The sequence below is a fragment of the Vicugna pacos genome, chromosome 11, assembly GCF_048564905.1.
Source record: "Vicugna pacos chromosome 11, VicPac4, whole genome shotgun sequence".
Lineage (NCBI taxonomy): Eukaryota > Metazoa > Chordata > Mammalia > Artiodactyla > Camelidae > Vicugna > Vicugna pacos.
The window spans coordinates 29110014-29126176 of record NC_132997.1 but is presented as its reverse complement, the minus strand read 5'-3'; the positions used below and the strand labels follow the sequence as shown (position 1 = coordinate 29126176).

At 45.3% G+C, this 16163-nt stretch overlaps 1 protein-coding gene across 1 annotated transcript in view; it reads left to right on the top strand.

The window, feature by feature from the left end:
- FMN2 (formin 2) overlaps nucleotides 1-16163 on the top strand; it is a 281809-nt gene that overhangs the window by 28237 nt on the left and 237409 nt on the right. The window contains exon 2 of the mRNA XM_072970983.1: nucleotides 2329-2495. Coding sequence (XP_072827084.1) covers nucleotides 2329-2495 — 167 coding nt within the window. The remainder of the gene's footprint in view (nucleotides 1-2328; nucleotides 2496-16163) is intronic.

Here is a 16163-nt window from a genome sequence, read left to right as displayed (position 1 = left end):
GATCAGAGATCACCACTGACTTCTGGTCGCTGAGATAGGTGGGGTTTGACATAAAACGTCTCCACTGAGAGGTCTGTACGAGGAAGGCCCCGGGGCAGCCGGGCTGTTGCTAATGCGAGGAGGTGGACTTCCTGTCAGAGAGGCTAGGGCAGGGGTTCTCAGCCCAGGGCCATTTTGCCACACAGGGGACGTTTGGCATTGTCTGGACGCACATCGGGCTGTTAGAACCAGAAGAGTTGTGGCAGGGCTGCGGGCATCCCGGGCGTCTGGGTCGGGGTGCAGCGCACTGGACTGGCCCGGGGGGGAGCTGTGGCTGAGGAGCCCTGGTGTGTGGGGGGGTGTGCTCCTCAGGGAACGGAAGCTCTGGGGTTGCGCTCCCCCTCTAGCCACTTCTGATAGTTTTTGGCTCGATATACAAACACACATTTATTTGCTCCCGAACACACATGCGCGTGCGCGCCAAGTCCTGTCTCCCTTGTTTTCTGTCATATACAATGTTGAGTTTCAGAAAAGAACTCACTAGCTCTCTGGCTGTTTTCCGGCCTGCTGTAAGGTGTGTAACATGGGTGCGCTGTCGTGATAATTAACCACCTGAGGGTTGAGGGATGTGGTTTCCTAGGTGTTCAGGTCCAGTCAGGTTTGCAGGCAAACTTAAGTTCTGTAGGGAAAAAAGTCTTTCATTTCTCCTTAGAAAAGTCCTGGGAGACCAACAAGTGTTCTCTGGTGGCCTGCAGGAGTGGAGAGAACAGCTCCTTCGCCCTGCTCTGACGTTCTACACGTCACAGGTAGATTTGGAGTTTAGTTTTGTTTTAAACTGGGAGGAGGCACGAAAATTGCACGGCTCCTACCCTGCACAGAACTGAGCATTTACACTTTTGAAATTTCGACATTGTGACTGATGCACAGACCTGGGCCTGGCTTTGCCCAGCCGCAAGCTAAGAACGCTTTTTACATTTTTTGAGTTGTTAAAACAAAGCAAAACAAAGCCAAAGAAGAACACGCAGCAGACACCTTGCATGGCTCGTAAAGGGTAAAATATTTACGATTTGGCCCTGTACAGAGAGAGTCTGCTGACCATTTACACTTCCGACCATGGTGCGAATGAATCTTCGTCAGAGAATCATGGCATTGTATTCATTCAGAAATCCTAAAAATATGTTTTGATACTTCGTATGTGCAAGTGGCTGGATTTGCAGGATGTGTGCTGGCTGTCAGAGAGGTGGTTTTAGTAAGGAAGGCAGATGCTAAATTAATAATTGCACAAATAATGGACTAAAATAATTAATTACACAAAGGGGCTTTGAAGGGTGCCATGAGAGTGTGGAAGGGGGTCATTGGAGGCTTTTCTGGATGAGTGACTTTAAGTCTGAGGACTGACTGCTGGCGGGAGGGCGGGCGGGAGCAGGGCTGGGGCTGAGCGACCAGCAGGCGGCCCTGGACGGACCCGGGAGACTTATTTCTTTTACTGTAGGCGATTAATGCAGAAGCCAGCTAAATAACTTCCCGAAGGATGATAAGTCAGAGTGAGAAGCTTCAGAAATGCAGCTCTCAGCTCTGGCTGAGGTTGGAATCAGTTGGTGACCAGTGAGGTGCTGATGCCTGAGTCCCGCTCCCCTTCATCCTGCTCTCCCCGGTGAGACTGAGGGACAGCCAGGACCGGGACCGAGAACCGTGGGACAGGTGGGCCCCGGCCCTAAGCCGGTGTCCTCCTCTCCTTGTGCCTCTCTTTTCTTGTCTCTTTTAGGGAAATAATAAAAAACCTGCTGTGTAGACCTACCCTAGAGTTATGTTTTTGAGGTGCATATGAGAAAAATTTGAGTTTCTGTCATTTTCCTCTTCGGGGTGAGTTTTTCTTCTGGCCAAACCCCTCCCCTTCTCAGAGGCTGGTGCCTGCCTCCCTGTTACCTCATTCCTCCCCCTCCCCATTGCCACACGCCAGACTGAATGTCAGCCACTGACATTTCTTAGCCCAAATGGTGGCTACTGACTTCTTCCTCAGAGAGCCATGGGCAGGGTTAACACAGAGCAGGAGGAGGGTTTCCAATGAAATTTGAAAGCTCGGGCGCTTCTGCAGATGGAAGAAGACGCAGGGCCCATAACGGGGCCCATCCTTCTTTGGGGCAGGAGTTGTTTTGGAGGATGGGGGAGTAAACCAGAGCTCCCCTGTCCCGTGTGGTGTCCCAGGCCTGACTGCAGAGTTTTCTCTGCGCAAGTCCGTAGCCTTGGCAACCGTGCTCCGTAGGCTGTTTGCTGGCCTCTCTCCTCAGGGGAGTTCTGAGCCAGGGGACACACCAGTGCTCCCGCCTAATGACCGTGTCTCACCTGCAGGGCGAACTCTGTTGGAGAAGCTGTTCAGCCAGCAGGAGAACGGGCCTCCAGAAGAAGCAGAGAAGTTTTGCTCACGGATCATTGCCATGGGTCTCCTCCTTCCTTTCAGTGACTGCTTCAGGGAACCGTGCGGGCAGAGTGCCCAGTCCAGCTCAGCTCCGTTTGATGTAAGTAGGAGACTCCACAGAACTCACTGGCTCGAAGGCCGACCGCAGTGGGAACAGCAGCTGTGCTGTGTGTGTGTCGGCCCCAGTCACCCCCTAATTTAAAAGCCCACGTGTGATGCAGGCCTCCCTCCCCTCTGCCGCTCAGCTTGTTTCCCTTCTCACTAGGGTTTTCTTACCTATAATTGCCAAACGCCCTTTTCTTAACAGATGGCCCCTCTTGACAGTTTGCTAGCCTGATGGTTTTAAGGTAGTTCTGGGTCAGTATTTCTGACTTTGCTGGTCACAGACATGCCTTCAAAAACAGCTCCACAGGGCAAGAGCTTTGTTCCCCATGGACGGGGGTTTTCCCAGGGCCCGGAATGCGATCTCAGTGTGTTCATAGCTCATCCGTGTACTACTGGTGACGTGAAGCAGCGCTGTCTGCTTTCCCCCCGGCTGCCTTTCACCAAGAGGGTTAATACTGCCGAACAGTAATTCCAAAGCCATTTCATAATTCATAATGAATAACAGAGCAGCTGGATTGTCGTTTTCAGGCCGGAGTATTGCTGACCTTTCTCAGGTGTGTGGTACGTGTGTGACCTTGGGGGTTGTGATGAGTGTGCCTCTAAACCCACGTGGGTAAGAATTCTCACCTAGGGCGTTCTCCTGAGGAAACTGGCTCACTCGTGTGGCGCCCGGTGTCTGGGAGGCAGAGCGCTGGCTCTCACCCGCGCGGGTTAGTTACGGTTACTCAGGGCTTCTGACGCCAGTCTCCTCTCCGTGGACCCGCTGTTGAACAAGACGGGCGATAATGTGCGTTTTGGAAGACAATGGGAATGACCCTGGCTGGGATCAGGAAGTGACAGGAAGTAATAAAATGTATGTGCCTGCTTTCCTTCTTCCTCTTCTTTCCTCGTCACAACTGTGGTCTCCTTTCAGTATTAGGGAAATAAGTCACATAAAATATTGTGAGATCTTTTTGATACTTCCCACCTGAAAGGAGATTCCTCAGGACGTACTGGGACTTGTGAAGCCTTCTTCTTAAGACTGATCGAGTGGCCTGTCCATTTATGACGTGGCAGCTAATCACTGCTCGGTAGATCTTTTTCTTCTATGAGAAGAATTAACAATGAATTTTTTTTTCTCCCTTTTCCTTTTTGAGGGTGTGTGTTATTAGAGAGAGAGAACCCGTGGAATGTGGTGGGCTGAAAGCTTTATGGAGCTGTATTCTAGGGGATTTATCTGTTTGCAACTAGGAAGTAAAATAAATATGGTACAGAGAAAGGCAAACACTAGCCATGTCTAACACTTGCTTTGGGGGGGGCCAGTTGATAAATAAGTTAATATACTTACTTACTTTTGGAGGAGGTACTGAGGATTGAGCCCAGGACCTTGTGCATGCTAAGCATGTACTTTCCCATTTGAGCTATACCCTCCCCCTAACAGTTGCTTTTTGATTAAAACTGTGCCCAAGTTGACTGCATTTTCCTCCCTTAGAGCTCAAATAGTCTTTGGGGGACAGTATAGCTCAAGTGGCAAAGCACATGCTTAGCATGCATTGAGGTTCTGGGTTCAGTCCCCAGTACCGCCTCTAAAAATTAATACATAAACCTAATTACTCCCCCCCAAAAAAAATTTAAAAAAAAAGAAGAGAAATAGTCTTATAGTAAATAAATGTGGACTTGGAATAAACTGAAAAGAATAGAATAATCCTATTCCTCCGTTTTTAAATTGCTGAATCAAGAAACCGTCTGTTTCTTGCCCCCCACCTCACTCCATTCTTATGTTAGACTGGTGACCCCTCCCACCTGTCATTTTGGACGGCGCCTGGGGGTGGCATAGAGGCTGAAAAGCAAAACACATACAGTCCTTTACGCTGGTGTGAAGCGATTTCCTCAGAACAGGGAGTTTCTTTCCCCGGCTTTGTGACTGACTGCATTTTCTCCTTACTGTATTTGTTGGCTCTGTTCTTCCTCTCTACCAAATTCAAACTTAATCCAACCTAATCCAAAACAAATATGAAATTAAAGGTGCTCTAGTAACAGACGTTATTTCGTACACTTAAGTAGCATTTCAGCACAGAAATGTGCATTTACGGTACGCGTAGTCAAGAATTTTCTCCAAAGCCCAGCAGAGGTAACAGCACAGGGAGTTATGTAAACTGAGGTGTGTGTGGGGCCGCGGGGAGGAAGGGACTTTTCTGTAGGGAGAGAAGTTTCTGGTAATTAGCCCCTCTGCTGGTTTCCAGAAAATCGCTGCTGGGAGGACTTATGACCAACAGTTCTCTCGAGGACAGTGGCCCTTTGAGACAGAACACCCCGTGGGAAGAAGCTCACACCGGCACTCTCCCCACCCCCAGCTTTGCTCCCTTCCCTGAGAACAAACCTCCCCCTCCCCTCCCTCCTTCATCTCTGTCTACACTCAGAATTACAGCACTAGAGTTTTGATCTTGAGACCTTACTCATGCGGTTTAGCCTACTTCAGTCAACCCTTTTGATTTAGGTCCATGGAATTGCATACATTTTAGGGCCTAAGATTGTGCTTTAGAAATGCTATAGAAAAGATGAAAGAATTTCACATTTTCTCTCACATTTTAACTTGGTTAAAATTTCAAGATACTGAAAGGCAAAGAGCTTTGAGTGATAATGTTAATTCATTCACAGATGTTTACTGAATTCATTCAACATGCCAGGCAGTGTTGTAGGCTCCAGAGATACATTAATGAGCAAGAGAAATATGATTTCTGTTCTTCTGAAATCTATATCCTCTTCCCAGCGGGTCGAGACAGATAAAAAACAAAAACAAAAACAGATGAAAGCATAGATAATGAACTTCCATCAGATTCTAATAAGCACTATGAAGGAAAGAAACCCAAGTACTGTGATCAGTGAATGGGAGTTGGAGGGGTGAATGTGGAGGGAAGCAAGTCTCACGTGTAATGTGAGGAGCCATGAGGTCAGGTCTGAGGGAAGGTCGTTCTGGGAAGCCCAGGGCAGGTGTGCAGGGCCCAGGGAGCGCAGGCAGGCCTGATCTAAGCAGAGCATAGCCTGCAGGCCTGTGTAGCTGCCGTTTTGGGAGATGAGGACAGAAAGGCCCCAGGAGACATGGCAGGTTGCTATGGAAGGAAAATGGATGTCTTTTTTCAAGTGGGAGATTTTGGAAGGTTTTCTGCGGGATAAGAACATATTTTTTCCATACTGCATGTGGATCTCATGGCCTGGTCTCTGGGCAGCATTGTGTAGGGGCAGAAGCAGACGCTGGAGCACCAGAGGGACTGATGCAGGAGTTGAGCGAGATGTGGTGGTGGAGGAGACAGAGGGTAAGTGGGTGTGGGATGGATTCTGGAGGCAGAGCTGCTGGTTCTTCTGGTGGGTCTCGAATGGAGGCAATGGAAAAAGGAAATCAGGGATGGCCCCTTGGTTCTGATTTTAAGTGGCTGGGTGGATGGTGGTGCCATTTACTGAGATGGAGAAGACAAGTCAGTTTTAGGAGGAAAATATTATAAGGACAGAAGTATATGGTGCTCTGTATTTTCTTGAATAAAATTCTGTTTACTGAGAAAACTAATACCTAGCATATTACCTGACAAATGTTAGCTTTTGCTTTTTGCTGAGTGGAATGTTCACTTTATCTGCTGATCAAAATTAGGGCCATGACACTTAAAATTACTTCAGCCATCAAAAGGGCTGATAGCCCTTTTCGTAGCCCTGCTTTCAGAGATGAGAAAGATTGTGCTCCTCTAATGGCCGAGTAGCATTGCCCATGAACCTCATATTTGCCTTTTGCTTTGTTGGTTTGTTTTTGTTGTATGTTTCAAACAAAATTCTAAGCTAGAGCAGTTCTGAAGATAGCGGGGAACAACATATGAATAGTGCTCCTGCTTGCAGCCTGCTAGGTCCTATCGTTGAGTATGAGATCACGGTATGTTTTGTGGTTTGGGGAAAGACTTTTTCCTTTTGAAACCTGGTCTAGTCATCTCTCGCAAGTGTGAGGAAAAATCTCTCCTGAAATATTTACCATGGTTTTTAAATCTTTAGAAATAACAAAACATTCACTGTTATGATGCACCACGTAATTTGAAGTTTTAGGCCCTGCAACCTGTGAAGAAGGCATTACCAGTCCTCAACCTACTGCCCATCTCAGACCCCGGCTCATTGCCTGTTAGGTGTGGATGGAGGTCATTTTGCAAGGACAAGTCCAGTACGTGATCCCTTAAGAATCCTTTTTCTTAGAATGCCTTTATTCGTATCGAGAGCCCTTTTTCTGGGTCATATTCATCAGCAGCTGTTTTCAGCAAACCACTACATTATCTTACATAATTGTTGATTATCCATTAGCAAGCTCTTCTAGGATTTCTTCAATCATAACTATGTCAGATTTCACATCATCTCCTTATATCACAAAAAATAAAGCAAGTTTACTTGGCCCGAGGATTTTGGCAGGTCATATCTACTTAATCCTTTAGAATTGATCTTAATGTCTTTCTAGTAGAATATTCCTGGATGCTGGGCTTTTTTGGGTTTGGCAGATGTGCTGATTTTGCTGTATATGTAGTGGTCCCCATGCTGCCTACGTGGGCAGGGGCTCCTTGGTGTGTATGTAAGCGGGCAGAGGTTTGGATGAGTGTATTAGTGAGGCTAAAATTAAAGAGAAGGAAGACATGAAAATTCAGGCCAAAAAGAAATAAAAGAAACATGATCTTGAACCTGTTGAAAGATGTCAATGTCATTAATCAATATCGACCTCAGACACAACCAGGAAATGAGTGGATTGCACTCTACTCACCGTCCTCAAGCGCGAGGGTTGGAGACTTAAGTGACCAACGGAAATGACCGTTTGTATTTGTGCTCTTTTTTTTTCACAGCAGGAAGAATACTCAGATGCTCTTTAGTCAAGCCTACACAAGTATTTTCCTGAGAAGCAATAAAAGCCACGACACGTCTTTCGGCTCTAAGAGAATGTGTGTTGTGTGTGTGTGTAAAGATGTACTTTTACTTTTGAAACATTATGTACAGTATTAACTCTCAGGAGTTGTTTTATTTGAAATGTGGTATTAAAATTATACTTAATTTTCAGACCAGCTTCTAAAATAGCTTTAGCTGAAATATTTCTTTTTTCTGCAGACTTCTCTCTAATGTCAACATAGAGGTCAGTAGCAAAATAGATTTCATTTTCTGAAATTCATTTAGTAGCCATGTTTTCTATCCATTCCTTTACCTAGGTAATCACTGCATAAATCCATTATAAGGAGGGTAACAAAAGTAGATTGAAGCTGTAATCCTTTCTCAGTTTTACCTATATAGTGTTTTTTGTTAATTTGAGGAACTTAAAAGATCTGAAACACCACCCAGCCCTGCTCCTCGCCCCGCCCCCCACTATCAGTCCCTCCCCCGTGTGCTGTCCCTGCTCTTGTTTAGCTGGTTTTGACTTCTGGTATTTTTACTTCGCTGATGCAATTATCAACATTACTGTCACCTTCTGGCTGTGGCAGTGAGGATTTAGGTACCCCCCTTCCCTGCCCCTCCCCATTCCTCCCAGCATAGTTAATATTGCTCTTTTGGTTTCCCTTTAGTAATTTGCTTTGAACCTTAAATACTAAGCTTTCTGATTTGCCGCAGTTGTTCCATCAGCTTCGCGTCCTGCCTCCTCCACCTCTCCTGCTGTTAGTGCCCCTGCCGTCCTCTCCACCCAGTCCAAGCCTGGACGGTTCCAGCTCCCAGTAGGTGCACCTTTATCCTTAGGGTATGTTTTTAGGGTTAATGTTTTATCGATATGTTTATTCTAAAAGTTGAAGAAGATATGGATACTGTAAATACTGCCCTGCAGAGGCAGGACTGTGCTGATTTCATTTCCTTCTCAATGTCACAGTGCCCAGGCCCTCAAACTAGGATCTTCATGGGGTCAAGTTCAAGTGGATCCTGTTATTTCAATAAACGATCACTCAGAAGTATCCCATATTTAATTTAATTTTCATTTGGTTTATCCCTTTCTTATACAAGGAGCCCCCATCTAGCACAACAAAGTTTTTGGTTCCCTTCGCTTCCCTTCCTTTCCCTTCTGTTCCCTTTCCTTCTTTTCTTTCCTTTTAGGAGAAGAAACATGTAACTTTCTTTCCTGTTTTGTCTCTGTATTCTCAATATCTTTGAGTTTGTACTTCATTCTTACTATTTCATGACGTTCTTTCAGTTCTTCTTAAAGATTACTGCTGTGGTCCGAAGGTGTCCCCCTGGAGCCAGATTCACATTTGGGGATCCTTACTGTGATGGTGTTAACAGGTGGGGCCTTTGGTAGATGCTGAGGTCCTGAGGGTGGAGCCCCTTGATGAGATTAGTATCTTATAAAAGAGACCCCATAGAGCTCCCTGACCCCTTCCACCATGTGAGCACTCGGAGGAGGCACCAGCTATGACCCAGGGGGAGGGCTCCCCTCAGATGAGACCAGGGTGTCACCCTGGTCTTGGATTTTTAGTCTCCAGAGTTGTGAAAAAAAGTTCGTTGTTTCTAGGATTCCCAAACTCTAACATGTTGTTGCAACAGCACGAATGGACTGAGACAGCCACTGACTTCCTCTTCTCATTTAGTTATTTTTTAATTGAAGTATAGTTGATGTATTATATAAATTTTGGGTGTACAACATAGCAGTTCAGTTTTTATAGGTTATATTCCATTTATAGTTATTATAAGCTATTGGCTGTATCCCCCATGTTGTGCACTGTATCCTTGTAGCTTGTTTATTTTATACTTAGATCCTCTTTTAATTTAGATCAGGGTCTTGACATGTAATTATGACTTCCATTTGTTTTTTTCAGCTCCTCCTTTTTCTTTTGCCCCACCTTTAGTTACTAAGGACACACAAATGAAAGAAAGCCTCTATTCTCAAGTGACTGACATCAGCTTACATAAGACATCTAAACAAATTATTGGAATTTAATGGTTGAAGTGGACTCTAGTCAGACTGACCTAGATTTGAGGCCTGGATTTTCCACTTATTGTACAAACTTAGGTAAATGGCATAAATTCTCAAAGTTTGTTTCTTCTGTAGAATGAGGAGTAATATAGTGGTTTCTAAGTAAGAAGAAAGCATGAATACAAGTAAAACACTTCACACAGTATAGGGTACATGATAAGTGTTCAGTGTATGTAAACTGTCACCCCAGGTCATAACCATGTTTCGGGTCCCAGTGGAGATGTGCACGTAGGTGGAGCAAAAGGGAAGGGAAAGGGTAACTGAGTCTCCTTGGTAGCTCAGGGGATAACACTTGGGCAAGACCTTGAGAGACACCTAGGAGTTTTTTGCAGGGATCGGCTATAAAAAGAGAAGTACATATACCAGGCATGGAGATGCAGGTGACCATAGTTTATAAGTATTTTTAGATTGTAAATTGGGAGACTGACAGGTGGAAAGGAGGCCAGACATGTAAACAAGGTCGTTGATGTCATACAGTGATGTTTTAAATAATTTTGAGTAGTTAAGCCATAAACAGATTGGCATTTATTAAAAAAAAAATCCTGGTGGCAGAATGGAGAGTGGATTGAAGAAATTTAAAATGAGCATCTGGGTGGTCAGTAAAAGTGCCCACACTGAAACAGAGGCGGTGGAGATGGGAAGAGACAGGCTTGAGGAGTATTTAGGATTTAGAATTGTCAGGACTTGACATCCGATTGGATGTGGAGAAGTAAAGGAGTCGATGATTTCCTCAGTTTCTGATTCACATCTCTGGGTGGATGGTGATACTCTAGTAAGCGTCAGAATATGGAAGCGAGAGCAGGTTTCAGGCAAGATGGTCACTTTCTTTTGGACATCTAGAATTTGTGATCCTTTGGGACATCATGGTGACAGTTGATTGAAGGCAAAGGAACTGGGACTACCAGCATAGGCCATGGGTTATATGCAAAAAAAAGAAAGACAGGCATGTAAATCTAGTAAGTTAAGTTAAAGTGAAGAGTAGTAAGTTGGGATTAAAGTTCTTCAGGACAGTGAAGAGTGGGTGGAGTGAGAGTGGAGAGAGAATGGATTCATGGGTGGCTGTGGCCACAGGATATTGTGTTTAAGATCTGGGAGGTGGAGCTGGGCTCCTGATTCCAAAGTCCAGTCTACAGAGTGATTAGAATTGAGGAGCTCAGGGTGTTGGCAGAGACTTGCTGTCCCCCGGGATTGTGGGAGAGGTGCTGGCAAGCAGGCTCAGGACCATGTGACAGAGCGAGAGGAAGGCTGTGCTGATGAGGCCGTCAGGGTCCGCACTGGGGAGGGGAGATGATGGCACTGCTGGGGGAGATGGGCTTCAGAGGTGGAGAGGATTCTGCACAGGGTGGGCTTGGACTGTCCTCTGGGTGATTCTCGGGGGCCAGATTGTGAGGCCACATTGTATCAGAGGAATCAGGAAAGTCACCTGTCCACTCGGCCATCACTTGCTTGGCTTATCACATCAGCCTTTCCAGTTATCATCTTGGGTCTGTCCATTACCAGTCTCCAGTCCAGTCTCCTTACTCTAGCCCTGTGGTCCTCAGTTCAGGGCCGTGTTGTCCTCCAGGGTATATCTGGCAATGTCTTGAGGACAGTTTTGTTTGCCACCGTGGGGGGGAGGGTACAACTGGCATCTAATAGGTGGAGGCCAGGGATGCTGCCAAGCATTTTACAGGACCTCTGCCCCAACAAAGAGTTAGTGAGTGCCAAGTGTGAGCAGGTGAGAAATCCTGCACATTCGATGTATCATTTTCCTACGTGAAGCCTTTTAGTAGTTTTTCTGTCAGAATAAAGTCCAGATTCCTTGGATTCAGTCACCTGCCTCCTGCCTTCAATACTTTCATACTTCTGCAGCTTGTGACCCACTTTTCTTTCTGTTCCTCCAAACCCCATCCTTCACCCCTGCTGAAGACCTCAGTTCCCCCAGCTGTCCGTGCTCTGTCCCACCCCCGAGCTCTGTGTGCACTGCTGCTGCTGCTCCTGAACTGTGATTTCCCAGCTAAGCTCTACTCTCTCCTAGAACGCTGTTCAGAGTTAGATGTCATTCCTCTCAGACACCTTCCTTCCTTGACCATCAGTTCTGCATTTTCTCTCTCAGAGGACCTAACACATGTATCATAATAGGCAGCACGCCCTATATGTCCCCACGCAAATTAAATGTTATGTGGAGGTGTGCTGTGTCCCCGTGTTTACCATGGAAACACGGGTCTGTGACGAACACAGGCGTCCGAGTCTCCCCAGGGACTGGGTCTCCCCAGAGTGGTTTGGAGCACTCTCGTCCTAAACTGTGGATTCCAATCCCATCTCCTCCACTTATTTAGGAGATTAGGACATTTATTCAAGGTCACAGGTTAAAATTTTTCATGTATAATAACAGTACCTACCTCTGGGGGTTATCTTGAAGATTAAATGGGTTTAATCGATAAAGCATTTAGCACAACACCTGGCATGTAATAAGTGCCCAGTGAATACTAGTGATGACTGTGCAGATCTTTCCCGTTTCTATCACAGAACCCAGCACAGCCATTCAATAAATACGCCTTGGTTTCATGAGGAGGAGGGCTGGAAGGAAAGCCAGGGTGACTGAGGAAAGGAAGACCTGGAGACTCTATTAAGTGAATTGTTTTGAACGGTCAGGAGTTACCTGTATTTAATAATCTTATGAACACTTGGAGGGGAAGAAGGTGGAGGATGGGATGGAAAGTGGATTAGCTCGGGAATTACCTGGCTAGGGCACCGACCCTGTGGGATGTGTGCTTCCGGGCTTACTGCCATTCTTTCTTGATCTATTTGCTACTCTTGGTTTTACTGGTGTAATGAGCGCATTCTTTCCCCAGCCCTCCCTCCCCACATCTTTCTGGATGGAGTGGAATGGAAACGGAGACAGTAGGAAAAGCTGTGGGTCAGAAAACTGCCAGTTCTTGAAGGTGACACCATCATGCCCACTTGGTGGTGTGTCCATGACCACGTCACGGCTCCGTGCTTTCCCTGGGAAAGGATTCCATGCAAATGTTGGCACATAACTTTCTTATCTGTAGTGTCGTCCTAAACAAAGGAGGTAAGCTGAGGCAAGCTCAAATGACCAGAGATTGAGTTTATTCAGGAATAGCAGAGGAAATGTAACTTAGGAAGTCCGTTGAGGGTTTGGGGCGGCCCTCTTTGTGCTCAGAGAGTGAAAAGAGCAGGAGGTCCAGCCAGAGCCCAGGCAGCGGGTTCGGTGGCTCAAGGATGGGGAGGGATTTTTGACGGATATTCATTGGTCAGGAGACAGGTTTCTACCTTCTGTAATTACGACAAATCAGCCTCTCGGTTCTTAGTTCTGTTTTTCTAGGGGCGCGTGACTGAGATTCTCCCTTCCCTGTCCTCCAGTCCCATTTTAGACTGAAATCCTTCCACAGTCCCTTTTGCTCTGTTGTGTATGAGTGTCTGGCGTACTTTGCAGATAATGTGGCATGAACGAATGAAAGCACCACTTTCTATAAGGACCTCTGTTTTACATAGAATACCGAAGGCAGAGGAACCAAAAGGGCCAGAGCTTGGTTTGCTGCACAGCATTGCTCTTTCTCCCTCAAAGAATTCACCCCATGGAATATGTTTGATTTTCTAGGTTGGATAATTCCTATAGTGTAAAATTATTGAAGAGAACAGTCAATAAATATAAACAAAAAGCAATCTGCTTACTATTCTTAGTTTTCTTCAAGGGGCATCTTCTTCATCCAATTTTATTTTTAGTTAAAAAATAATTTTTTCCTAAAGAATATAATAAGTGGATGTGTATCAAGAAGCTCCAACATGATTTCTTTCTTTGCTGGCTGTGCCCGTGCATGGGTTTTAAACAGTAGTATTAGTAACCTTCCTTCACCACAGGATTGATTGTACGGTGGGTCAGATTCCATCCCCCATGTTTGTCATCATACAGTTCAGTGTGGAGGAGAAGGATTTTAATATATATTTTGACTCCATCATTTTAAAGAGGACCCTGTCACATTCATTTCTGCTCTTAGAATTTAATGTAATTTGTCCCAGGTTATTGCTCAGTGAATGGTTTATGGCTGGATCCTGTGGTATCAGTATCGACGCTTTTATGGGTATGAATTGAAGCACATATATTTGAAATTATTTAATTTTTTTCCACCTGATGTGTGGTTTAGTAAATTTCTAACACGTGCTGCTTTTTGTGTGTTTCCGCTTAGAAGGCCAAACAGGTGATCCCTGCCCCTCGTTACACTTGATTCAAGAGTTTTGTTGCAAAAGTAGCAGCGGTGCTGATTGCTGTCCCTGCACCATGCAGTGTGCTGAGCGCGGACGGAATGCTGCCAGTGCTTTGATAGATTTCAGGATAATCCCCAACCATAAAGTTCACTGAAGGTTATAAAATAAAATTTAAAAAACTCATTTGTGGCAGTCACACTTGTTAAGTTAATGACACACTTTCTTTTTTGTGACTTGTCTTTCCTCGTGAAGAGGACCATGCTGTTTCACATACCTGTTCTGGCTTTCGCAGCTGGTGCTTTTTCTCATCCATTTGGCTAACGGTGTGGGGGATGCAGAATTCATTTTCAATTTGTATGGTGGACTTTTATTAAAATGGGTGACTCAGCCCAACTTTTCCATCCTGATTTTCTTTCCTTCTCTTTCTCCTGGATATGCGCTGAATGTTAATTAGCTCTGCCGATGTGACTGGCATTTCTCAGGGCCTGCCTTCTCCCGTGCCAAGAGCCAGGACGAGTAGAGAACCATGGTGGTGCCGTGGACTGAGAAGACACCACCCAGCCAGGAGCTTGGAGGGTTTTTTCCCTCCAGATTTTTACTAGACTTTGGAAATCTGAAAGAAGATTCATTTCCTTTGTGTTATCTTTTTTGTTTAGGTGAGGAGTTGGTGAAGTTTTTTAAAGTTGGCCGGATAGGAGATACTTTAGGCCTTAGTAAGTATTTCACTGTCTCTGTCACAAGTACTCAGCTCCGCGCTTGTAGTGTGAAGTCAGCCGTGCGCAGTGTGTCATGAACAAGCGTGGCCGTTCTTTCCTAACAAAACTTCATTTGCAGAAACAGGCAGCTGGCCAGATCTGGCCTGCAGGCTGCAGTTTGCCGGCCCCTGGTCTATACGCAGGGAAGACATGAGGGAAATTAATTAATCCATTTACTTTTTAAATTTTATGTATTTTTTATTGAAGTACAGTGAATTATAACGTGTCAATCTCTGGTACACAGCACAATGTCCCAGTCATCCATATATATATATATATATATTCATTTTCATATTTTCTCCATTAGTTATTACAAGATATTCGGCATAGTTCCCTGTGCTATACCAAAGAAACATTTTTAAAAATCTATTTTTATATACAGTGGCTAACATTTGTAAATCTCAAACTCCCAGATTTATCCCCTCCCACCCCCTTTCGCTGGTAACCATAAAATTGTTTACTATGTCTGCAAGTCTGTTTCTGTTTTATAGATGAGTTCATATTGTCCTTTTTTTTAGATTCCACCTGTGAGTGATATCATATGGTATTTTTCTTTCTCTTTCTGGCTTACTTCACTTAGAATGATGATCTCTAGGTCCATCCATGTTGCTGCAAATGGCATTATTTTATTCTTTTTTATGGCTGAGTAGTATTCCATTGTATAAATATACCACAGCTTCTTTATCCAGTCATCTGTTGATGAACATTTAGGTTGCTTCCTTGTCTTAGCTATTGTATATAGTGTTGCTATGAACATTGTATCTTTTCATATTAGAGTTCTCTCCAGATATATACCCAGAAATAGGATTGCTGGATCATAGGGTAAGTCCATTTTTAGTATTTTGAGGAATCTCCATACTGTTTTCCATAATGGTTGCACCAAACTGTGTTCCCACGAGCAGTGTAGGAGCATGACCCTTACTGGGTCAGTTTATATGATTTTTCTTCCTGTCTCTACCCATGTGTGGTCACCAGCCAGTCACATAATACTTATTGAATTTTTCCATAAAAAATGCAGATGCTCTCCCTGTGCTGTGTCACTTACTGTCAAAGGGGCTCCTGGATGAGCAGAGGCAGTGACACGATGTTTCACAGGGGGACAGGAGCTGCATTTTGAGGGTCAGTGTGGCAGGAGCAGAGTGTCACAGTGGGAGGGGCAGGGGCAGAGGCGGCATCCGAGGCAAAGGTTCTGGCAGCACACAACCATTAATGAAGGCTTCTGGAACCTGGTCTAGGAATCGGAACTCAATCCTGAGAGCAGCAGGGAACTGCTGGAGGGCTGTAGGCAGAGGAGTGTGATGTGATCAGATCTGTGTTTTAGAGGGAGCATTCTGGGTGTTTGTGGAGTGTGGGCTGAGGGGTGTTCTGTGGGTATGACTTGGAGGCTGGAAGATTCTGAGATGTTGCAGTAATCCAGGAGAAGGGGAGGAACTGCCCTTAACCATGTAAGTGGTGGTGGGGCTGAAAAAAGGGCAGTTCTGATGATACCAATAGATTAGTGGTTCTTCAGCTCGAGCGGGCATTGCCATCACCTGGAGGGCCTGTTAACACACATTGCCAGGCTCCACTCCCAGAGTTTCTGAGTCAGGAGGTCTGAGGTGGGGCTGAAGAATCTGTGGTTCTAACAAGTTCCCAGGTGATGCCGATGCTGCTGGTCCAGGGACCACATTTTGAGAAGCACTACCTTAGAAGGTCGAAATGACAAGCCCTGGGGATTTGACTGATCGTATAGAGGTGAGGGAGAGGGCAGAAACAAGGA